Here is a 25,479-nt window from a genome sequence, read left to right on the forward strand (position 1 = left end):
TAGTGCATTATCCTTTAAAATAGCTTTAATGAATAAAAAGGTAAGTGTTATACTCACAAAATGGATAAAAGTTCATCACATGAAAACAGCACAAAACAATCTGCAAACATCAAGATGTGACAGACCGATGGAACCCAACAGGCTGCCGCGTTTCAAGTTCCTATCCTCTTCCTCAGAGCCCACCTCAGGCTCTGAGGATAAGTCTTCGAAACGCGTCAGCATGTTCAGGTTCCATGTAAGTTTGCCAATGAACAAACGTTGACGCGTTTCAACCTTGGTGAGCCCGAAGGCTGAAACGTGTCAACGTTTGTTCATTGTTCCCCATATCTGGATGGATTTGAAATAAAGAATATTTTATGCATATGAAATGCATTTTGCCAACCTTTTCCTGGAAGAGTGTCTTCAAAAGGCAACATGTTTTTGTGCAGTTTCCACACATTTTTCATGCATTCCTGGTGTTAACAAGCCCTTAAAGTGTAACTAAACTCACAACAGTAACATCAATCTGTATATGCAGTAAAGCACGGCTTGTTATACTCACTGTGGAACCTATGGGGTTGATCCACTGCATTGTGTCATAACGGTGTTTGATCCTGTCTTCCCTGATCCTTCCCTTCTTCTACTGTCCCCAATCCATCTACTAATAGAAAGGAGCCTTGGGGGCAAGCTGCACATACTCAATTTGGTGTGTATTGGTTTGTTTTCTTGGGAGAGTACATGCGATCAGCACAGGGCCAATCATCGCTGTCCAGACAGAGGGGTCAGGGGTTATGCAGCCTCATAGGACAATCATGGGGGAATGAAAACTCCTCCTACACGCTTTAACCAGTGCTCTGCTGGACACTGATAGAGGTCACAAGACTGCTCTAACTGCTGATGAGAAAAGGTATTTAGCAGTTTATATTTACTAAAATAATTGCATTTCCATGTTGTGTGTACTGTGGGAGACCAGATATAGTGAATGCAGGGTCCGAGGAGACCAGATATAGTGAATGCAGGGTCCAAGGAGACCAGATATAGTGAATGCAGGGTCCGGGGAGACCAGATATAGTGAATGCAGGGTCCGAGGAGACCAGATATAGTGAATGCAGGGTCCGGGAAAACCGGATATAGTCAATGCAGGGTCTGGGGAGACCGGATATAGTGAATGCAGGGTCCGGGGAGACCACATATAGTGAATGCAGGGTTCGGAGAGACCGGATATAGTGAATGCAGGGTCCGGAGAGACCGGATATAGTGATTGCAGGGTCCGGGGAGACCGGATATAGTAAATGCAGGGTCCGGGGAGACCAGATATAGTGAATGCAGGGTCCTTGGAGATCGGATATAGTGAATGGAGGGTCCGGGGAGACCGGATATAGTGAATGCAGGGTCCGGGGAGACCAGATATAGTGAATGCAGGGTCCGGGGAGACCAGATACAGTGAATGCAGGGTCCGGGGAGACCGGATATAGTGAATGCAGGGTCCGGGGAGACCGGATATAGTGAATGCAGGGTCCGGGGAGAGCGGACATAGTGAATGCAGGGTCCGGGGAGACCAGATATAGTGAATGCAGGGTCCGGGGAGACCGGATATGGTGAATGCAGGGTCCGGGCAGACCAGATATAGTGAATGCAGGGTCCGGGGAGAGCGGATATAGAGGATGCAGGGTGACCGGATATAGTGAATGCAGGGTCCAAACAGACCGAATATAGTGAATGCAGGGTCCGGGGAGAGCGGATATAGAAAATGCAGGGTCCGGGGAGACCAGATATAGTGAATGCAGGGTCCTGGGAGACCGGATATAGTGAATGCAGGGTTCGGGCAGACCGGATATAGTGAATGCAGGTTCCGGGGAGAGCGGATATAGAGAATGCAGGGTCTGGGGAGATCAGATATAGTGAATGCAGGGTCCGGGGAGACCAGATATAGTGAATGCAGGGTCCGGGGAGACCAGATATAGTGACTGCAGGGTCCTGAGAGACCGGATATAGTGAATGCAGGGTCCGAGGAGACCAGATATAGTGAATGCAGGGTCCGGGGAGACCAGATATAGTGAATGTTTAGTAACACTTTAAATAGATTTTATTCTAGCTATTAGGTTAATCATACTGTAAGTCTATTGTGACGAAAATCATTCCATTGCATTAGCATCTTTTGCAAGTCAATATGCTGACCTAATAAGCAGCTGCTGAAGTCAGTGTTTTAGCTGTGTGGTCATGCGGATGAGCTGTGCTATGGCAGATAGAAGCGGGAGCCAGCATTGCCCTCATTGTAGTAGATAATAGTGTACAAGCATCCTATAGTTTCCAGTTGTTAAATACACTTCCCATGAACATACACTGCTGCAGGGCAAGTGGATAAGCCCATTACTGGGTGCTCACTCTTGGATGACCTTCATGCACATCACGCTTCATTGTAACATTGACATTCCCTGGTTTGTGGGTTACTGATACTAAAATATACTTTTTTTCCGGTGCTGCAGACAAATGGGAAAACATTTAAATAGCGCAGTGTTACCTGTAATCCTTTGAGGAGGATATTTATTGAGCTGCACATTCCTTTCTCAGCAATAATGTATTTCTGTTTCGAGATAATTATACTGTTGAATCATCAAAGAGTTTTCAGCCTCAGAAGCGATGCTCTGAGTCTACAGCAGTGTGATGGCACTATTTGTCTTCTGTCAGAGCGTACATTAGCCCAAAAACAAAAAATGTAATAGATTGCTGCTTAGCCGTACTTAGATGCAGTGGCTTCATTCGTTTTCTTTCTCGTTTTTTTCACCTGGTGATCCTGCCAGTAACACTCTTCCTATCCTAGGGTGACAACACTCATTCAGTAAACAGTATTGGATAAGAAGGAAGGAGCACCCTGTGTCCAGAAAAATGCAACTTTTGTTGTGTGGTTCATAATATGTTTATTAAAAGTGTACATCAAGCCAACACGTTTCAGGGGAATGGACTCCCCCTTCTTCAGGGCTGTTGCTGCATGCTGTTGGATGAGAATGGCTCCTAAGAGGATATACTGTATTTATTACAGTATTTTGGAAAGTAGAAGTGCAGAGTGCCAGCTAAAGATACGGAGGCATCATAAAGCCTCTTGGGAACTATACCCATCCAATAGCATGCAGCCACAGCCCTGAAGAAGGGGGAAACCATTCCCCGAAACACGTTGGATTGATGTACATGTTTACACTTGTAATAAAAGTCATATGAACCACACAAACAAAGTTGCATTTTTCTGGAGACCAGGTGCTCTTTCCTTCTTATCCAAGACTTCACAATGAAGTGACCATCAGGCCATATCTGTAAGGTAGCAGCCCAAGCCCCAAGAGGGTCCATCACCACCATCTACTGTTGGGCACGACCTTCAGGAAGAAATTTCTTCCTCTCTGCCCACAAAATCACCTACCCATGACCAGTGACTGATCCAGTCAGTCCAGCGCAATCTCCAGCACTAATCAGTGTACAGTATGGAAGAACAGTGTTGTCACACTAGTTGGACTGCAAACACCTCCCCTCTCCTCGTCTCCATTAAGGGAGGGATTTGTAGTTCATATAATATAGCTGGGAAAGCAGATAACATTGGTTGAGATTATATTTACTGCACATGAAGTTACAAGGACAAAAGATTTCTTGTAGGATCAATAGGTACTTTCTGTACTTGCAGAAAATTATTTCAAGTATAACTAAAGGCAAGACTATTTTTAGTTTTGGATAGGGTAGAGAGGAATTAGAACACCTGTCAGATTTTTATTGCTGTCAGGGTATCCGCTAGGGAGAGTAACCCTCTTTATTTGTCATGATTTCTGATTCCAAGAGTGAAAGTAAAAGAGAATCCCAAATTTTGGGTTGTCACCACAACAGGAGTAGAGGGGACATCTTCCAATAGGGACACTAGTGCAGGTGACCACCAAAGCTTCCTTCGCTTTGGAAGGATTTTCTCTCACTTCCTGTGTTGGCTATGGGACATGAAGTGAAGGGAAATTTCCACAATGGGACACAGATGGTGGCAAAAGAAAAAAAATGACAGGAGCTCTAACCCTCCCCTACCAAAATGGGAAAAAATGTTTTACTTTAGTTCTACTTTAAACTGACAAAAAAGAAAACCAATGCAGACACCACATCTAAGGGTTGGAGAAGATGTAATATATTAGATGTAATATATTACTTTTTGTTCCTGGATTTAGATATTCTTTATGCTCTATCATTCCCTTGAGTTCTTGTTATCCACTAAGCCGGGGAAATTTGACAGGCACTTAGAATTTTGATTAGAAAATTCAAACAAAAGTCCACCAGGTAGAGTTTCCATACTTGTGACTTATAACTGGGCCAATTTCTTGGAAAAATGCATACAGATTGGAGCAGAATAATAATACAAATCTGTGAGTGGACAGTTAAGGACGGGGGTGGCAGTAAAGTAAAATTATCCAAAACAAAGGAAATTTATACTGAGCATATGATGAAAATACATAAGAAGCTTACAGAAATAGAAGTAGGTTCAGATATAGAGGCAGATTAAAAATTTGTGGATATTGGGAGTACTACACATGCCCCAAAAAACTTCATCATGCCCTGTCATTCTACCCAACTGCCATTCCCATCCCCCCCTCCCCCTTCAGTTGCTGGCAACCCCTGACTGCCAAAATGATAGCCATGAGTTGCTGTCAAAATGTCCCATTAGCATCCTTTAGTTTATCCTAATTAAGCCCTAATTAATTATTTCTTCCTCTTCTCCCCTTAAAAATTATTTGCTGCTGATTTTTTTTTATCTATTTTCTCACAAATAATTTTTAAACTTTTTTGTTTTCGTTACTAAAATAAAAGAAAGCCTTTTTTTAAACTTGCAAATAACATTGCAGTGCTTACTATTAGAATAATAATTTTAGTGTCATTTAAAAAGAACAAATTACAGAAAAAATGTTTTATCTACAGTATCACTATTTTTTTAAAATCAATCCTGATCAAATTTGAAAACAAAGAGTGTTTTTTTTTAAGTTTTCCTACAATAATTCTCTGTACATTGCATAAAAAAAATGAAATAATTTTTTAACAACTTCCAGCCCGGCCTAATGCAAAATGACGACCGTTATGGACTTTTGTCGTTCTTGGTGAACGTCGTACGACGTCTTCCTGGAACACGCCTAGCATACGGTCGAGCTGCAGGCAGGATCTGTCACTGGCTGTGTCCACCAGACACATCCGATGACAGATCACTGTACCGGCCCACTGCCAGTACCATGTAATTGCTGTGAGAATTCACATCAGATAACATGACAATTGTAAGCAATAAATGGATTAAATGTATAGTTGTGATTGGTCACAGTGATCACATGGTAAAGGCAGGGACAATCTAAGCACATCATCTGTGGCCAATCACAGCTAATCACAACACACAGTATGAAGAGATTTCCTTTACATAGTTACATAGTGAGTATGGCTGCAAAGTCCATCCAGTTCTGCCAAACAAATAAAAATAAAAAAATAAGAGAAAAAAAATTGTAAAAATGCTTTCATATATCAATGAAATTCACTGCTATCATAATGTGCAAAAACAATTTCATTTACGGGATATCTGTACTCTCCTGATATTTTTGGACCTCAAAAAATTAGATCGTCAGTACATCAGGATTGATCGATTTTCAGATATATACCATACTTTGTGGACTTTATACTTTTCCTACAGTCTAAATAATAAACACTGATTTTGGTTATGTAGCAGAATACATTTGGCCTAAATTTATGAACAATTATTTATTTGCAAAATTTTATAACAGAAACAAAGAAACACATTTTTTTTAAATATTTTTGGTCTTTTTTGGTTTATTTAGCAAACATGTAAAAATCCAGTGGTGATTAAATACCATTAAAATAAAGTTCTATTTGTATGAACAAGATTATAAAAATTTAGTTTGGGTACAGTAATGCATAACCATGCAATTGTCATTAAAAGTGCGACAGCACTGAAAGCTGAAAATTGGCATGGGCAGGAAGGGGGTAAAAGTGCCCGGTATTGAAGTGGTTAAGATCAAAATCACCAAATCATGTCACAAAAGTTTTTTTGTAAAAAAATCATATACTGTATGTAGTACTTTGAGATTTTAAGTAAACTCAGCCCAGGGGGGTGTTATTTAGAATTTATTGAGCAAGAAATTTAACAGGAGAGGGGCTTAAGGTCATGGGATAGACCACAGCAAAAGAACTAGCTTCACTCTAGTCTCTCAAGAACAACTGTTTTGGAGGTACCTGGCGATGACGGTATGTTGGGAGAAGCAGAGTGGTTGGCTGCAGTAAATATGCAGAGTCTAGTTGCAGGAACAGAACATATATTAGATTACGTTCAACTTTACAGACAGCCCAGCGGGACAGCACCCGACCAGGAACACTCACAGACAGGGGTGGACTGACAACTCATGGGGCCCCCGGGCAATAGGGGATCATGGGACCCCTGTGTCCTCGCCCACACTCAAGCTACACCCAAAAAAGCCTATGAATGGTACCAGGGGCATCTCATAGGGCCCCCTACTGACCCTGCGCCCTCGGGCAGTGCCCGAGTACCCTAATGGTCAGTCTGCCACTGCTCACAGATTGTAGCAACAAGGTAGAACAGAGAAAGTTTTGGACATGCTGACAGCATCTGTCACAGAGGGCAGAACGCGGCCTGGCCAGTTGGCACCCAAATGGGAGAATTCCAGGAAGGATGGGGTGTCTCTATCCTGTCCTTGCTTGTCTGCAATCTTCCCCTACTGCTATTCACTTTCCCTGACAGACGGGTGACCTGCCCATATTCTTCCCACTTGCAAAATGTGTGCCAAGCTTAGGAGCCATGGTCCAAAATAGACTCTGCCTAACCCAAAATGGCTTCCAGAGTCACAGGGGGCGGCAGCGCTCAACCGGATCGCTTCCCCAGTGACCCAGGAAACCCTAGAGGAGCATGTTTGACTTGACTCCCTCTCCCTCTGCAATGAAGCTGCAGTTGAGTGCCACCTGCAGCGGAGAAAATAAACTGCACTTGCCTACAGATATGTCTAAGGCCCTACAGCCGTAGACCACAAGACAGTTGTTAGCAACTGGTTCTCTTTCACCTCTTCACTTGACAGTGCCTGGAAAGATCCCTACTCACAATGTCCTAGGAGTTGTCTGCCACTCAGCCTCCTCAGGTAGATTCTCCCTCTCCCTCTGCAATGAAGCTGCAGTTGAGCGCCACCTGCAGCGGTGAAAAACTACACTTGCCTACAGGTATGTCTAAGGCCCTACAGCCGTAGACCACAGGACAGTTGTTAGCAACTGGTACTCTTTCACCTCTTCACTTGACAGTGCCTGGAAAGATCCCTACTCACAATGTCCTAGGAATTGCTTGCCACCTCCTCAGGTAGATTCTCCAAGAGAAAGATGAAGAGAAAGTCCTCCTCCAGACCTGGACTCTAAAACAGTGCAGGTATCCCTTTTTTAGCTGTCCTCCTTAGGCTCCTAGTGCAGCATTCGCTGAGGCACAAACAGTGGTTTCTTGCCCCAGGAGTACTGGAACCATCCCGACGAGGGAAGAATAGTCTGCACAGGGCTCCTGCACATTTATTGCCTCCCGGTCCCCTTCTGGATGCTCCCTTCTAGGGATTGGCTAGGGCATGATACATATTCAGTTGATCATTTGAATCTCCCTCCCTGTGCCCTGGAAGCTTCTTCCAGAGGCAGGGGGGAAGCAATCAAACGTTGAACCTAGGAATCCTCAGCACACTGAACAGTCAACCACCACTCCACTGACTGCAGTGGAGCCAAGCTAAATTTACGTAACAGCCTATCTAGGAGGGTGCTACACATGATTGGCCGATGGAAGTCAGAGAAGCTTCATCTTGTACAATCTATTTGCCATTAGTAAATCAACCCAACTATGTTCAATTTTCTGTATAATATAAAATAAACCCAGAAAATACTATTGAAACAGAAAAAAGACATGGAAGGTGGGAGGTGGTGGTCAAGATCAACTATTACAGGAAAATTTGGGATCTGCTTATAACTTCAGCAGTGAGATTTTGACTACAGGCAGCCTCAGTCTATGCATTTTTGGATCATATGCATAGATTTAGGTTGCCCGGGTGTGTGCCAGGTTTTCTTTACAGGCTGACAGAGTATTCAAACTTTGGCTCATACATTTTATTTTTTTCCTGATCTAATTAAAAAAAACAGCATGTAACTTTGCTTTAAAATGTGCCAAAAATGATACGTGTTCCCTAGAAGAGAATATTTTAATGTCTCTCGACTTGGAAGTAAACAAAGCATGAAATCTGACCGGGGTACCAAAACTTTTTAATACAACTGTGCACCGAACTCTACAATAGTAATGTTAAGAATAGCTTTTTCGAGCAGAACAAAGCTCTTCCATGTTTCAAGGACAGCTTCCTGCTTTCGTCTGCCAGGCATAAATGCGATGGATGGCTGCTTCTCTGACATAACAGTTGGGCTTTGCTTTGCAGTAACTACAAAGGATTTTGGTCCAAAATTTATTTTTTGTTTACATTTTGATACTGACCTTTATATCTATTTCCTTATTATTTTATATACAGTCTTTGTTTTGCAAATAAACATTTACTAAATGACAGAGGATTCCGAAGGCACTGTGGGTTAGCAAAACAGACGGTACAGCAGACAAAGATCTATTTGCCTGATTGAAACGTCAGACTAAGCAGTCTAATGAGGGATGAGTTATTCATTCTGTTCAGTAAACAAGGAGTTTCTTTCAGCATAGGTGAAAGTGATACACTAAAGAAAAAATATTTATATTAACCACATTATATACACTCAGCAGCCACTTGATCAGGTAGACCTTGCTAGTGCCAAGAAAATCTCCCCCATTCTATTACTCCACCACCACCACCACCACCACCAGCCTGAACCATTGATACAAAGCAGGATGGATCCATGCTTTCATGTTGTTTACACCAAATTCTGACTCTACCATCTGAATGTCATAGCAACCAGTCTGCCCATTCTCCTCTGACCTCTGACATCAACAAGGCATTTTCGTGCACACTACTGCCGCTCACTAGATATTTTCTCTTTTTCAGACCATTCTCTGTAAACCCTAGAGATGGTTGTTCGTGAAAATCCCAGTAAATCACCAGTTTTTGAAATACTCAGACCAGCCCGTTTGGCACCAACAACCATGCCACATTGAAAGTCACTTAAATCCTCTTTCTTCCCCATTCTAATGCTCGATTTGAACTTCAGCAAGTCGTCTTCACCACACCTAGATGCCTAAATGCATTAAGTTGCTGCCATGTGATTGGCTGATTAGCAATTTGTGTTATCAAGCAATTGAATAGGTGTACCTAATAAATTAGCTGCTGAGTGTATATTCACTTTAGGATGGCATAAAAAAAGTAAAAAATAATGTGGTGTTCTGTCTGCAAAGGAATTCATAAGGGCTCATTCATGCCACTGTGGTGTGTTAAGACACATGCGTTAATGTGTGTTGCATTAAGGCAGCCTATTCATTTGAATAAGCTGCCTAATGCACCAAACCACGCCATAACTGGACCTGGTATAATTTCTGGTAGAGTACTACAGCACATGTCAGCAGAAGCGTTACTAGAACCTTCAGGGCCCCAGTGTAAGAAACCTTAAAAGGCCCCTCTGACCCTCAGCTGGGCCCCCCCATAGTAGCAGAATGCTTGGCCCCCAGTCGCAAGTGCAACCCTGGTAGTTCCACCACTGGTGTCAGATTTTTTTTTTATTTACTTTTTTACCATTTTATTAAATTTTTTTTTTAGGAGCCCCATTGGGGGGGGTTTCGTACGATATCAGGGGTCTTGTGTTCCACTTTTGAGACAGAGAAAAGAGATTGAGGACACAATCCTCAATCTCCATCTCTTCAGCCTCAGCTGCACAGAATGAATGGACAAGAATAGCTCTGTGCAGATTTTCCTGTTCATTCACTAACTGAAGCATAGTAAACACAGTATAGTGGCAGTACACAGTTTACTATGCTTCAGTGCCAGAGCCAGTGATTGGTACGGATCACGGACTCTATTCGTTAAGACAAGGAAGGGGCCAGATAAATGACACATTTACCAGACCCTTCCCCGCTCTCCATCTTGACAGACCTCCCCAGCAGCCGGCGGGAGAGGGGGAACAGGGAACACAGCAGAGCTACAGAGGATGAGGAAGGGAGGCTGGGGGAGTACACAGGAGCCCAGAGCAGCAGGAGGTGGAGAGGAGGGGCGGTGTAGAACCATATAGAGAAAAAGATCCCCTTCATTTTCCTCCTGTAGCCACTGAGAGGCTGCAGGAGGAAAATGTAAGGGGGATTGGTTCCACTATATACCCCCCCCCCCCCCGCTGCCCCTCCTACCCAGGTGTACAGGGGGCTGCTCGAGCCCCCTGGAGCATGGGGCTGGGTTGCAAATGCGACCCCTGAGACTCCTATATATACGCTCCTGCATGTTAGTGTGTTGCTGTTTGCCATGCTGCAATGTACATCCATTGGCAAAGATAAGCAACATTTCACTGCATTAATACATGTAGCATGCATTGCAGTGTGTTGTTGCACTCCGATGAATACACGGGTGAAATACACATAAGCTAGGTGTTTCAGCTGTCAAATGATTTATAGTTATATCCATCCAGTCTTGAGATTCACACATCTCTGCCTCACAGCACAGCCTGGTAAGCAACCTGATGTTTCTGACGCATTTTGACTTTGACTTATAGGTCATCCTCCCACCCCAACCTGTGAATGGACAGTGAAAGGAGAAGGAGCACACTGAAAAGCTCTTCTCTCTGTCACTCTACCCTCTCCTATCAGCATACTGCTTGCACTGCACCATACCTGATTCGCTTCTTGTGCTGCTTTGCCCTTCAACTGCTGTACAGGGATTACAAGAGGCTAATACCAGGACAAATTCAGGTACTTACACTGCTTGCATTAAAAAAAAAATATTTAAGGATGTATTACCGATTATAGAGCTGCATTAACGGAACACTGAACTATATCCTCCTTCTTGAAAAATAATCCATACACATCCACTATTTAAATCGGTATTAAACTCCCCTCAGTACTTTTTTATGGCTCCCCTAGAGGGTTTGTGACATAAAGACCTAGTATGCACCACATATTAACACATCATGGCTCACTCAGGAGAAAAAATTATTCCAAACGACACACACCAGAACAGTCTAGGTGTAAGACGAGCAAAAGTGGCTCCATCCCAACCTTGACCAGGCCATGTCACTGACACGTTTCGCCCTGCAGTTCTTCACTACAGTGCAAAGAGCAGAATTTACATAGTTACATAGTTAGTCTGGCTGGAAAAAAAGACAAAAGTCCATCCAGTTCAACCAAAAAAAAAGTTATAATCCTATACCCTCCATCAGGGGTGGACTGACAACTCATGGGGCCCCCGGGCAATAGGGGATCATGGGACCCCTGTGTCCTCACTCACACCACACCCAAAAAACACCTATGAAAGGTACCAGGGGCTCCTCATGGGGCCCCCTACTGACCCCGGGCCCTCGGGCAGTGCCTGAGTTCCCAAATGGTCAGTCCACCCCTGCCCTCCATTGATCCAGAGGAAGGGAAAAAAAACCCAGCAAAGCATGATCCAATTTGCTCCTGCAGGGGAAAAAAATCCTTCCTGATCCCCCAAGAGGCAATCAGATATTCCCTGCATCAAATTTACCTATAATTTGTACAATTTGTCTGAGCTTTCAGAAAGCAGGCAGCGGAAAGCTGATGTTACACTCAGCAGAGCTCAGTGAGAACGAGGAAGGAGACAGAAACGACACTTAGTGCTCTGGATTGAGACAAGCATGCACTATAGAGAGATATGCGCTGTTCTTATCTCATGTCAAAAGGTTTACCACCACTTTAGGAATACATAATTGAATAGATTTTCTTTAAACCAGTGTTTAGGCTAGGTTCACATCTACTGTATGAATGCTGGGAATGCATGCAAAATCATGCAGTTTCCCACCGCACACAGAAAAGCACTGCTCTTTAGCAGACACATGGGGTGACATTAATTTTTAATGACACCCCATGCATTAGCAAGCAAGCACCAGTTGTCTCTTCCCATGTTTCTCATGCGTAGGGCAGCCCATTGAAATGAATGGGATACCCGGCACGCAGCACGCATAGATGTGAACTGAGGCTTAGTGTCACTTTAATTTAGGCATTTTACTTTTGCCTGGAGTACAGCTTTGACAGATCAGAAGAGAGAAAATAAGAGAAGTACGTTGTTTTTCTGTAAAGCGCCGCAGAACCAAATGACAGTGCCATATAAATGATTAAAATTCGTCCAGATACAAATGGTATAACAAAATCAAAGGGATAAAGAAGAGACGGAAGGAAAAAAAAAAAGTTTAATAAAAGGATAGCCAGGGTAGATCTATGTTGTTTTCCTGTGGTCTGACTATTCATCAGGGAACATAAAAAGCCACCTCTACAGTGTAAAAACCGATTTGTTTATTGTTCCAGTACCCACAGGCAGACATGGAGCACTGAAGGTGAAAAGGCTTATGCCTTTTAATAAAAGATAAAGGCTAATTTAATCTCCCCTGCTGCCGCACATTGATCCACCACCCGCTAGTCTGATTCCTAAATGTATCTAAAGCAGCATCGTTTGGCCCAGGGCCCATTATAAATCTCCTCCGCTGTATAAATAAGCCGTACCTGTCTTCTCCTCCAGCTGTTATGGTAATCTCTGTATTACTTCTGTGAAGTGCTCTGTCACTCATCTTATTAGAAGAAACCATAATTGAGCAATATAATTGTGCCCTCCTACCATTTCGTTTTTTTATGTGATATCAATGTTAAAAAGCCTCTTAGGGTACACACAAGACAGATTTCAGTTCTGAACTCTAAAAAAGCTTGTCAAGTATAATGAGGATGCCTATCAGTAAAATACCTGCCGACTAATTACATAACCTGAGATTTGCTCTTAAAGAGGTACATTCACCTTGCCCATGCAGAGCAGAGCGACTGTGCCTTTACGCAGGGGCCCCACCAACTCCTTATGTTCATGGTGGAGCATGTGACCTTCTACTCTATGACAGTGCCTCTGCAAAGGCCCACCAACCTGTGACAGGAGTCACTTTGGGTGGGAGGCCCATGGAACGCAGCTCACTTTGGAGAGGTGGGGAGACCCCTGTCTCAGCTCCCCATATCCCTATTATGTGTAAGTCACGCTGTGCCTGTTAGGGGTACAGGGTGATCTGTCCTAATATTGTGTAGACATGTTTAGGAGATAGGTGGGGTGGGGGGTTGTGGATTGTTTAGAGTTGTGTGGCTGCATCCCATTGTTCTGTTGTTTGTCAGGCTTGGGAGCAAACTATTATGGGATGTATGTGTTTATGTATATTAGTATTAGCTTAGTGGGGGGGGGGGGGTCTCCAGCAGCCCTCCCTCCTGATGGGACTGTCTGCTGGTGTGAAGTTTAAATACCTGTGTGTCTCTTGTTACTAAATGTAGATTGCCCCGCCCTGTGTCATTATGCAGGGGAGGGGGGTTTGTCCCCTGAGTGTATATATCTTGTATCTGTCTTCAAATAAAGTAGTCTACTTCCTGGTTTACTTCAAATCTGATGTATTCTGGATCTTGGGGTAACAATAGCCAGATTCACTGGTCTCGTGTTACAGAGCCTGAGAAGCAGCTTCTTGATGGAGATATCCAGTCGTGGGTGTCTGGGGTCTGGGGTTACACAACCCCTTTATACTCATGGTACAGCATGTAATCTTCTCCTCTGTGACAGTAATTATCAACCTCACTGAGACTAGGGCCCATTAAATTCTTTAAAAACCTTCCATGCCCCAAGAGTAAAGAAAAAAACCAGAGTTAGACTTACCGGTAACTCCTTTTCTACGAGTCTTCCAGGACAGCCATCTGAGACCTAGAGCTCCTCCCTCCGGATCAGGAAACACACCATCCCCCATTCTTTAAAAGCCGGGCCTCCGGGCCTCACATCCAGTTATTAAAAGAGAACTAGCGGAAGCCACTGAAATATAGGTAAATACATTTCCATGCAGTCAACCTTAACTCTCTCGGTTGCACATTAGAAGGGTGGGAATTACCGGCTGTCCTGGAAGACTCGTAGAAAAGGAGTTACCGGTAAGTCTTACTCTGGTTTTCTCCCTACGTCTTCCAGGACAGCCATCTGAGACAATAAACGAGAACTTACCCCCTTAGGGTGGGTCCACCGCCTGGAGGACCTTGCGTCCGAACGCCTGTTCCTTATCTGACAGGATATCCAAGCGATAATGCTTCACGAAGGTAGAAAACCTCGACCAAGTGGCTGCCTTACAGATTTCCTCCGGCGAAGCCCCGGCTCTCTCCGCCCAGGATGCCGCCAAGGATCTAGTTGAGTGGGCCTTAACAAAAGGAGGCGGAATCCCCAAGACCTTGTAAGATTCCCCAATTGCCAGCCTAATCCACCTGCCTATCGTGGCTTTAGATGCTGCAAACCCCCTTCTCTGCCCAGAAAACAAAACAAAAAGGGAATCCGACTTCCTTAATTCCCTGGACCTGTCTAAATACATTATAAGACTCCTCCGAACATCCAGCAACCCTAGCCTTTCTTCCTCTTTACCTTCAGAGGAAGAACAAAAGGTCGGCAGAACAATATCCTGCGTCCTGTGAAAAGAGGAGGATACTTTAGGAAGAAATCCCGGATCAGTCCTAAGCACAACCCTGTCCTTAAGAATGGTCAAGTAAGGCTCCCTAATAGAGAGCGCTTGTAGCTCACTCACCCTACGGGCCGATGTGATTGCTACCAAAAAAACTATTTTTAAGGTTAAAAACTTGAATGTTGACTCCTCCAAAGACTCAAAAGGTTCCCGGACCAAAGCCCTTAGAACCAAGGACAGATCCCAACCCGGACAACCTCCCACCTTAGCAGGCTTAGCCCTGGAGAGAGATCTGAAAAAATCTACTACAAAGGGATTTTGTTGCAAAGAGCTCTGCAAAAAAATACTCAAAGCAGAAGCCTGTACTTTCAAGGTGCTGATCGAGAGTCCCCTATCGACACCCTCCTGAAAAAAATCCAAAACCATCGGAATGTCCAGAGGCCCTGGTCGGTCTGAACACCACGAGGTAAATATTTTCCAGACCTTTGCATAAATGGCTCTGGTTACCGGCTTACGACAGCTTACCAAAGTCTTTACCACCTGATCAGAGAACCCCCTGGCTCTGAGGATCTGTTCCTCAAAAACCAAGCCGTCAACCGTAACATCTTGACTCGCGGATGCAGAAGAGGACCCTGCGCAATCAGATCTGCCCTTTCCGGCAAAGGATACGGGTGAGCTGAAGCCAGCCTGTTCAGCAGGGAAAACCATGGTCTTCTTGGCCAAAAGGGCGCGATCAAGAGCAGATCCGACTTTTCCCCCCAAAATTTTTGCAGGACCGCAGGAATCAGCCTGATCGGAGGGAACGCATAGGCCAGCTTGAAATCCCAAGCGGTCGACAGAGCGTCTATCCCCAAGCTCTGCTCTCGCGAGTCTAGGGAAAAGAACTGGTCGACCCTCCTGTTCTCCCGTGACGCAAAACGATCCACCTCCGGTTTCCCCCACCTGGACACCAACTCCTGGAACACCTCCTGGTTGAGTGACCAATCGTCGTGGGAGAGTGGCCGTCGGCTCAGGAAATCCGCAAGCGAATTCTGAGAACCCTTTAAATGTACCGCCGAAATTGATTGCAGATTCTGTTCTGCCCAGGTCAGAATACCGCCTACGATCCTCTGCAGTGAAGGACTCCTTGTCCCCCCCTGCTTGTTCACATATGCTACTGTTGCCATGTTGTCTGAACGCACCTGCAAATGATGGTCCTTCAACCCTGCCTGAAAAACCTCCAAGGCTTTCCAAACCGCCAACAGCTCCCTTTGATTTGAGGGCCTTAAGGAGTCCTCCCGGGACCACCTCCCCTGGGCCGTCCTCCCTTGTAGATGGGCTCCCCAACCAAAACTGCTGGCGTCTGTGGTTAAAATGAGTGGATCTAACGGCTTCCAATCCAGACCCCCGGTCAAGTTTCTCTCCTTTCGCCACCACCACAGAGATCTCTTGACTCTGGACGGAAGCCGGATCAGTCGCTCCAAATCTGAGACATTTCTGTCCCATTCCCTTAACAAGAAGGCCTGGAGCGGTCTTTGGTGAAATCTTGCCCATGGAACCGCCGGAAAACAGGATGTCATGAGACCCACTGCCCCTGCGACCTCCCTCACTGAAACAGGCAGGCTGCACTGCAACCCTAACAACACCCGATTCATCTTCGCGATCTTTTCTCGCGGCAAAAAAATCTTTCCCTCTACAGAAGAGATCTCGTACCCTAGGTAAACCACCCTCTGTGCGGGTACAAGAGACGACTTTTCCCTGTTGATGAGCCAGCCCAGACCCTGCAGGAGATTCTGAGCTACTCCCAGGTGCTCGAGCAACTGTTGCCGAGACCCAGCCACCAAAAGCAAGTTGTCCAGGTAAGGAACCACCAAGATTGATCTCAGCCTCAGGGGAACCAGAGCCTCTGCTAAAACCTTTGTAAAAATCCTGGGAGCAGACGCTAGACCGAAGGGCAAGGCCCGAAACTGCCAATGGAAAGTGTGCGACCCTATCCTTATGGCCAACCTCAGGAACTTCTGGCTTGCCTGATGGATGGGAATGTGAAAGTAAGCATCTCTCAAGTCCACTGTGGCCATGAAGCACCCCCAGAAAAGGATAGTCTTTACAGAATAAATTGATTCCATTCTGAAGCGTTTGTACTTTAGGGCCTGATTCAGGGAGCGTAGATTCAGGATTAACCTGAATTTTCCTGAAGGCTTTCCCACAACAAAGACGTGTGAATAACACCCTGAACCCAGCTCGTTCTGAGGCACCTGCACCAGAACTTTCTGGTCCACCAACTCCCCGATAAGACCACATAACGCCTGAGACTTCCTGCGGTCCTTGGGAAGATCGGTAACCAAGAACCTGCTTGGAGGGCAGTCCTCGAACTCTATCCTGTAGCCTCCCTGAATCAGGCTCCAAATAAAGGGGCTCGGGGATATAGAAGCCCACTGAGGGAGAAAGGACACCAACCTTCCCCCTACTGGGCCATCCAAGTCATTGGGGCTTGGAGGATCCTTGAGGAGGATTGAATAATATCCCTCCCCGGCCTCTGTTTTTATGCCCTGTCCAATGCTTTTTCGGCTCTGGAGACCGGAGCCGCATCTCCGGCGCCCGGTGCTGACGTCACTGGCGGACTTCCGGCCCATGGAGCGCATCCGCCCCACTACTTCCGGTCCTGGAACGCAAGGCCGCGCCCAACCGGAAGTCCCGCCTCTCCCATGCTCATTCCACTGAATGCCGGGCCAGAGGAGAGGAAACGATCGGGGCAAGCCCCTAAGTGACTTGCGCCAGCGCCGGTTACCCACCTGGGCATGAAGGTCACCACCAGATGCGAGCCCCACCACGTGGAAGGCACCGGGGACGGAGGTAACGGACCGTACTTACACTCTTCCAGGCCAGCCTTCCTGAGAGTGCGAGGATCACCTGGCTCCTACAGAGTGAATCCTTCTGGCTCAGGAAACACTAAAAACTGGATGTGAGGCCCGACAGGCCCGCCTTTTAAAGAATGGGGGATGGTGTGTTTCCTGATCCGGAGGGAGGAGCTCTAGGTCTCAGATGGCTGTCCTGGAAGACGTAGGGAGAAAAATAGTTTATACTCAAATAATTAAACTGTACCATGCAATGACATGGAGGTCAGCAGGAGGAATCAGTGAAAACTGTAGTTTCCAGTTCAGTGGTTCTCAACCGTATTGGGTCCAAGGTCTGGTATATGTTTCCAAAACCTTCCTTGTTACCCAATAATAAAAACAAAAGTTTATATTCAAATAAAAGTATGAGAATGTAAAATATGTATTGAAATTCTGGAAGGCTCTGGATGGGGCTTGGTGTTACTGTACGGGGAATAGGGTCCTGGAGGGGGTTAGGGGACTTGGTGCAGACCTGGTGGTTCTGTAGGTGTTGAGATTTTTGTAGGGAGTTGGGTACAACTGTGGGGAATGGGGTCTCTGGAGGAGGCTGGGGGTTTTGCAGGGGATAAGGTGGGCCATTAACATCATGCTGTCCACCTCATCCAATCATTCATACAGAAGAGTGCAATGCATTCACTGAATGGCGCCCAAGGCAAGCAAAATTTACCAGGTCAGCCACTCAGCATGGGAACCGGAAGCAAGTGGAGAACACTGTAGTAGTGGTGTCTACTCCAGTGATTTCCAGCTTACAGGAGTATTGGCCAGGTATGGTAAATATATAGCTACATTGGTCCAAGCAGGCCAATGCAACTATGTAAAAATACCTCCAGGACCAGAGAGAAGAAAACGTTCAAGAAAATTGCAATATGATGCAAATGATCAGAGGCAATTAGACCAATATTTAAATACCAGCAATACAGTCTTTCATGAGTATTTCATAAAGTATTTGCGAGGATTTCCAAAGTAATTGTCGGAAAATGAGTCTTAACAATGTTTTTTAATATTTAAAAGATAATAAATCTTTAAAGATTATAAAAAATATGGTGCAGGGCTACCCTAAATATTGCAGTAACTTATAGCAGAAAACCAAATATAAGAATTCAATACGGTATTAAAACCCAATATAACTCATACCAAATATATTGTAGTCATGACTAATCATTATCCTCAATGTATTCAGTGGACAAATATGCCACTCACTCACCAATCATGAAGTGAACTAATCCACTAGGGCAGGGGTCTGCAACCTTTAAGACATAAAGAGCCACTTGGACCCGTTTCCGAGAGGGAAAAAAAGACTGGGAGCCGCAAAACCATTGCAACATTTAAAACAAATCCGACACTGCATATATTGCAAAAAGCGCTCTGGTCATGAAGGGGGTTTAAGGGCCCAGTAAGCAAAGGGTTAATCAGGGCCACAGTGTATCGTCATAATCACAATCATAGCCTTAGGTCAGTGGTGGGCAACCTTTTTTTTCAACTGAACCAAATCTCGCCAAAACCACGATTGAAATCTATTTTGAGAGCCACATTTTTAAAACTGAAAATACATCCCCCATATAGTAATTCATCCCCCATAGTAATTCATCCCCCATAGTAATTCATCCCCCATATAGTAATTCATCCCCCATAGTAATTCATCCCCCATATAGTAATTCATCCCCCATAGTAATTCATCCCCCATAGTAATTCATCTCCCATATAGTAATTCATCCCCCATATAGTAATTCATCCCCCATATAGTAATTCATCCCCCATAGTAATTCATCCCCCACATAGTAATTCATCCCCCATAGTAATTCATCCCCCATAGTAATTCATCCCCCATATAGTAATTCATCCCCCATAGTAATTCATCCCCCATATAGTAATTCACCCCCGCTATAGTAATTCATCCCCCATAGTAATTCATCCCCCCTATAGTAATTCATTCCCCATATTGTGTCAATTCACTTACCTTTGCTCTGCGCGTTCCTCTCGCCGTGTTCCCGCGCCGTTCCGGTCTTCAGGGCGGACTGTGAGAGGAGAGGAGTTCGTCACGCTGCCCCGCCTACATCCTGACAGCCAATGTTTGCCACGCTCCGCGGGCCGGATTAAAAGGTCCGCCGGGCCGTAGTTTGCCCATTGCTGGGCTATCTTCAGAGTCCTGACTTTTGGGGCGGCCGCCCGAGAGGAGGGAGGGGAGCGGGCGCCCAGCACACAGAAGAGCCGCATTGAAGTGTGTAAAGAGCCGCGGCTTGCCGAGCACTGAGATACGGCAACCCTATTGCCTGTCACCTGGTGGGCAGTGTGCTCCGGAGCTGCAGCAAAGGTGAAAAAGAGCCGCATGCGGCTCTGGAGCCGCGGGTTGCCGACACCTGCACTAGGGGATCCATAATGAGACGGAAAAGTGAATAAATGTTGAAAATAAAAAGAAACGCCAGTGAAAGAGAGAAGAAAGTCCTAATGGGACTACAATAAAGTGAAAGATATTGGTAAATATATTAAAAATAAAAAATGGTGAATTCATAATTTTTTATTTTTAATATATTTATCAATATCTTTCACTTTATTGTAGTCCCATTAGGACTTTCTTCTCTCTTTCACTGGCGTTTCTTTTTATTTTCAACTTTTGTCTCACTATGGATCCCCTAGTGGATCAGTTTACTTCATGATTGGTGAGTGAGTGGCATATTTATCCACTGAATGCACTGAGGATAATGATTAGTCACAACTACGATATATTTGGTATGAGTTAGATTGGGTTTTGAATTCTTATATTTGGTTTTCTGCTATACGTTACGGCAATATTTAGGGTAACGCTGCACCATATTTTTTATAATCTGTAATTATCCATTTGGTATATGGTTGGGTGTTAGCAGCCCCCTCCTCTTAATTATCATTTGTGTTATTTAGTAGTGCAGGAGGTCCTTACTGTGTTTTTCAATAGATCTTTAAAGCAGCCCACAGATTAGCTATTTTTTTTATGGTCCCTGCTGCCAGAATACAATGATCAGTGCTGACGGCTATAGCTAGCGGAACTGATCAATCAAGAAAAACCTGAAAGGGTGGTTGTACAGAAGGCGACTTTTGTACGACCACTGTCCCCATACATGGATCAGAATTTGGCCAGTCCAGCAAAGACCGGCCGACTCTGATTCTTGTATGGCTGGCATAAGAGTCACCCGAATCATTGAAAACCACGCACTTCCTTTGTGAATATGTTAGCTCTACAGTTGTTAAGGCAGAGTCATTGTAGTAGATAATATATCTTCCCTCCTGCAGCTTATCTACAAATCTCTAAATGTAATACAATATCAAGCCAAGAAAGACAAAGCTTGTTCAATGCGTGAAAGTCAACCATTGCAATGATAATTCAATAGATTTGCTTTCTAAAAGATACTGTAGAGCCTTCCCTTTAAATACTATTGGAGAAATTCAGGATTTAAGCACTGTAGCTAGGACTTGTTCGCATTATACACACAGGTCATCCCAACAATGTAAAAACCTTAAAGGCTATAGAACAGATGGCGTAACTGCTGATGTTCACTGTTTAATTGACAGTTCAATTTGCTATTCTGGTGATACATCAGCACAGGAAAAAGGTAAGCAAGTTGTAATATCTAAGGATAAGGTATGGTGTCACGTTTTTGCATTGCATTTACTAAGGAATTTGTAAGACTCCTGGAAAAATACTCCAAAGCCTGTTGCCAGTCAGGGTTAATATGATCTAGCTGGGAAGTTAACAAGAGCAGAGGAGAGTGTCTTTCACAGGGAGGAGGGGGTTAGCTTTCATAGGAAGGAGGGGAACTTTATTTTGCTGCACTGCAGAGAAAAGGAAAGTTCGAGCTTTGTGTTCTTCATAGGTAATCCTTTTCATCACTACTTTCAAGAGCTGCCTAACAGGTGTTTTCTCTTCATTGACTGTATGGAGTAGAGCTGCATAGGCGGTAGTCATGATATCATGTCACATAATTGCTTTGCAGTTGTTTTCAATAAGCTATGAGAAATCCTGGACCCCCAATGTATTTGACTTTCCTCCATTTGTGCACATTGACCCAACTCCGCCCAATGAGCAGACGCAGGCAGGCATTCAACCCTGGAAGCAATACTAGGATAAGTTCGTCCAGCACCCAGGGTAAGGATGCAAAATGGTGCCCCCCTTCTAATGCATGCCACAGAATCGGTATACCACCTTGTGCCCATTCTTTCCTAGTTGCTCCAACTGCCCATGGTTGACATGGAGTGTGCACTGCCCCTGCATGGCCAATTACTTACTTTCTTGTGGCTAGAAATTGGTTGCATGTGCACAGTGTGATTTTGTGTCAGCTGTTGGTGGATGGAGCAGGTATGTTAAAGAATTGTCCAACTGTCAAATCAGACATGAAACTTTGGCCCCTAGTTGCTAACGTGTGGGTGAGGGGGCACCGTTCCCTAATGCTGCAAGTTAGACAGCTGCTCCTCCAGCCCACCCCCTTGTCCCAGCCCTGCATGGAAGAATTGGAGGGTCTCATTGTGCAGTTCTATCTGGGCTCCAGTGGAGACATAGCTGAAACCCCTACGTGGCCCTGTTTTGCTATTAATGAGATGGGGTCACCCAGCAGCAAGTTTAGGAACTGCACCCCCTTTGCCTGCTGCTAATTTATTTATTTCAGGCATTTATATAGCGCCGACAATTTATGCAGTACTTTACATACACATACTGTACATTCACATCAATCCCTGCCTTCTAGGAGCTTACAGTCTAAGGTCACTAACTCACATGCATACATACACATACTAGGGTCAGGGCAGACAGGAGCCAATTAACCTACTGGCATGGCTTTGGAGTCTGGGAGGAAACCCACACAAGCACAAGGAGAACATGCAAATTCAGTAGGAAATGTCGTGGTTGGCAGAAGTGTTAACCACTAAGTCACTGTGCTACCCACAATGCAGAATGAATGTACCACCCAGCGCCCATTCTCCATCCCTTGGCTCCAGCTGCCTATGGTTGGCATGGTGCACACATATGGCCAATCGCTTCCTTTCTAGCAGCTGGGGGGTTGTGCATGTGCAGTGTACTCTTCATGTCAGGTGTGGGTGGCTAGAATAGAGAGTGGGCATGTTTCAGCACAGTGTGACAGCAGTAGCTAGCAGACTGAAACTGTGGGCCACTGGTTGTCAGTCACTGATCTAGAGTGTGCATTCTGTAAGCGGAACATGGCTCACTGTGTAGTGCCCTCCCCCCATGCCAGTGGTGTGCCCAGGGTGGCTGCCGCCCTTGTGGCCCTGGCCCTGGCCCTGGCCCTGCCTGCTTCTACCACTAGAGAAGGATTAGAGCAGAAGGGGCCTAAGGAAGCAACTTTTCCCACCTATTCCATCAATTGACACTGATAAGAACTGAAACGGGCACATAGAAGTCATTCTATTTGCAATGTCTCAGCTGTCATGGGCCCTGTTCTTCTAATCACCAACTGCCTATAAATACATCCTGAAGTGAAAGACAGGCACACAGCTTTGCCAGAAGGTGCTATCCCCCTTTTTCATGCAGGAGCATGAAAGCTAAAGCTCGATTTTCAGGACATCCACTGGGCCCGAGGTTCTTTCTTGGGTTGCCTTGTGGATGATTCGGTTCTGTCTCGAATTAGGTCAAACTAAGTCACTGCAAATGTTTTTATAATGTAATTACTTTGGTCTTTAATAGACACAAGAACATAATAGAAGATAATTGTATGCACCATCACCTCCTCCTGCATATTAATAGAGCTTTCATGATTTTACAATACGTTTGGCATACAGCACACGGCATACGGCAGCAATAGAAGACACTGTTATTTTCTCTCTGCCTCCTGCACCAGCCTTTCTGGGAAATGCATAATTTCCCATTTTCTAGTTCTTATCTGGCTGGTGTTCATGATTCTTGCTGAGTTGACTGATGTAACTATTAGCATTTTCACACACTGGCTGATTAAATGTCCTTGTATGTGTAGCAAATTTTCATCCCAAAAATACTAGGTAATACTAAAACACAGATATAGATTGCCAATGGTTTATAGAGTTGGGCTTTGACTTACATTATTTTCAAGATCTGTAATACCTAAACTGCCACTATTTGCCAATAAAATACTGCCTCCCCATGTGTATTCGTTCCGTGGCTACACTCACAGCTGTACCAGGACTATTGGTCTGTTGGGCATGTACAGTATTGAAATACACAGTAGTACCGGTACACTCAGTTCAACTTGGTATAACAAGATACCCACTCAATGGAAGTTGATAATTTTGTTCCTTCTGGCCAAGCCCAAATCTATGCTCAGAGGGACAGTCAGTCAATCAAGAATGCTATAAAACCTGTTCTAATCACTATTGCCCCCCCCCCCCTTTCCCTACAGATACCTGCCAGCAACATTCTCCTCCTGCCCCCTGCCCTCTCCAATCAAGGTGTCCTCAGACAGTCAGATCATGAACGCACATCTGCTTGGCACATCACATTGCTTGCAGAGGTATCCAGGCATTTTCATGGATCAGGAGGTGAACACATCAATACTGCTGCTTCAATACTCCAACTTCTGACACATTTTTTCTGGTGTTGATTTTTAGCCAAATTTTGCTGTTTTCATTATTTGCCTATTTTTTCTGGTACCAAATGAGCTCTATTAAAAAAGAAGTTGTATAATAACAAGATAAGTTTCATATGCAGTAAAAAGAAAAATATCAGAGAGCACAGGTATACTTGTTGACCCATGCAGGGGTCTGCAAGAGTCGGTGCTAACCTGGGCAATTGGCCAAAGCATGGTAGGCATAGGACAGGAGTAGCCATTAGACCCAATAACCAACAACTTACTTCTCTCATCATATAACCTAGGCTCGAATGACTTCTCGTGAGGCTCAATGTGCTAAATAGGGTGGGGAAGAGAAAAAAAATAGGATAAACAAAAATGCAGTACTACAGGTCGGATGGTGTTGGGTAGCCACAAGGACCAGGTCGGTAGGCACCCATTCGATACAAAAAAGTGCTAGATGTGATAGCAAGCTTCAGAAACAAGGGGAAGAGGGAAACAAGGGCAAGAGAAGTCAAGGAAAAAGTAGAGAGATATCAAGGGTATCAGAGAAGGGAGAGTAAAAAGAAAGGAAGGAAAGGGGGGAGAAGGGGATTCGCCACAGGAGGAACATCGGCCTCATTCTCGTCCTGGAGGGGGCAGTGGAACAACAGTACTGATCAAAGGTGCATCAACCACATTGTGCAGCAGGAGACTGGATGGTAGTCAAGCCAGGGTTGCCATATCGAAAGGAACCTATCGCGTTTGTACTCCAATGCGGTCGCTTGTTTTTCATTGATGAAAAAACTTGGATTCTAAATTTAACTTCTTCAAACTGAAGAGAGGGGGACTTCCATGCACATGGTATGGTCTGCTTAGCAGCCATAAAGAACATGATTAGTGAGCTGTCTGTGGAGAAGAACCTCTCCCAGATTATTCCAGTTATGTAATGTATTTGCCTATTTTTTCAGTAGAATTTCCACTTTTTTCTATATTAATAAAGAGGTATTTAGTATATGGTAGAATTTTGGTTAGATTTGTGTTATCCTGTCTCTGTATTTAAAATGTATGACATGTTACTGTTGTGTTAGATTAAGGTTTTGTAGAGGAGGGTATTTGTTAACTATATAGTGGATGCAAACAAAATATATAATCACCATTTAATACTTTGCAGCAGTAGAGTCTGTGATAGGAAAGCCATCATCACCTGAAGCTTAGAGTTTGGACCCTGTAGTCACCATTTCTAGGGAGTGGGTCTGCTTCCAAACCAATAGCCCGGGGAGGGGCTTTAAGTAAACAGCCTTAACCCTTTGCAGTATATGCTGTTTGGCGGCAAATTTTTTTCAGAGCAAGGCTGCTATAAGGTTAATGTACTGCTTTTAAGAATATGTAAATATTTACGTATACATAGCCTGGCCAAAGTTCCACTATAACGGTCAAACTGCAGCCAATTTGTCTAGTTTAGGAGAGCTTGAGAGAGAATAAGCAAGGGTAAGAACTTTTTACAAGCA

At 44.6% G+C, this 25,479-nt stretch overlaps 2 protein-coding genes across 9 annotated transcripts in view; one reads left to right on the forward strand and one right to left on the reverse strand.

The window, feature by feature from the left end:
• Nucleotides 1-25,479, forward strand: part of WHRN (whirlin) — a 253,906-nt gene that overhangs the window by 118,784 nt on the left and 109,643 nt on the right. The window contains exon 1 of one of the 8 annotated variants that reach the window (XM_089656388.1): nt 23,846-23,960. The exons of the other annotated variants lie outside the window; for them this stretch is intronic. Within the exon in view, the coding sequence (XP_089512514.1) occupies nt 23,892-23,960 (69 nt within the window). The 5' untranslated portion in view covers nt 23,846-23,891. Of the gene's footprint in view, nt 1-23,845; nt 23,961-25,479 lie in introns of those variants that run through there. 8 annotated transcript variants of the gene reach the window in all.
• LOC149442209 (uncharacterized) lies at nt 14,155-15,021 on the reverse strand. Its single transcript, XM_089656397.1, has one exon. It carries the CDS (start codon nt 15,019-15,021, stop codon nt 14,155-14,157), a length of 867 nt encoding a protein of 288 aa, XP_089512523.1.

Source organism: Staurois parvus, unplaced genomic scaffold, assembly GCF_062004578.1.
Source record: "Staurois parvus isolate SC_StPar_1 unplaced genomic scaffold, SC_StPar_1.0 ptg000902l, whole genome shotgun sequence".
Taxonomy (NCBI): domain Eukaryota; kingdom Metazoa; phylum Chordata; class Amphibia; order Anura; family Ranidae; genus Staurois; species Staurois parvus.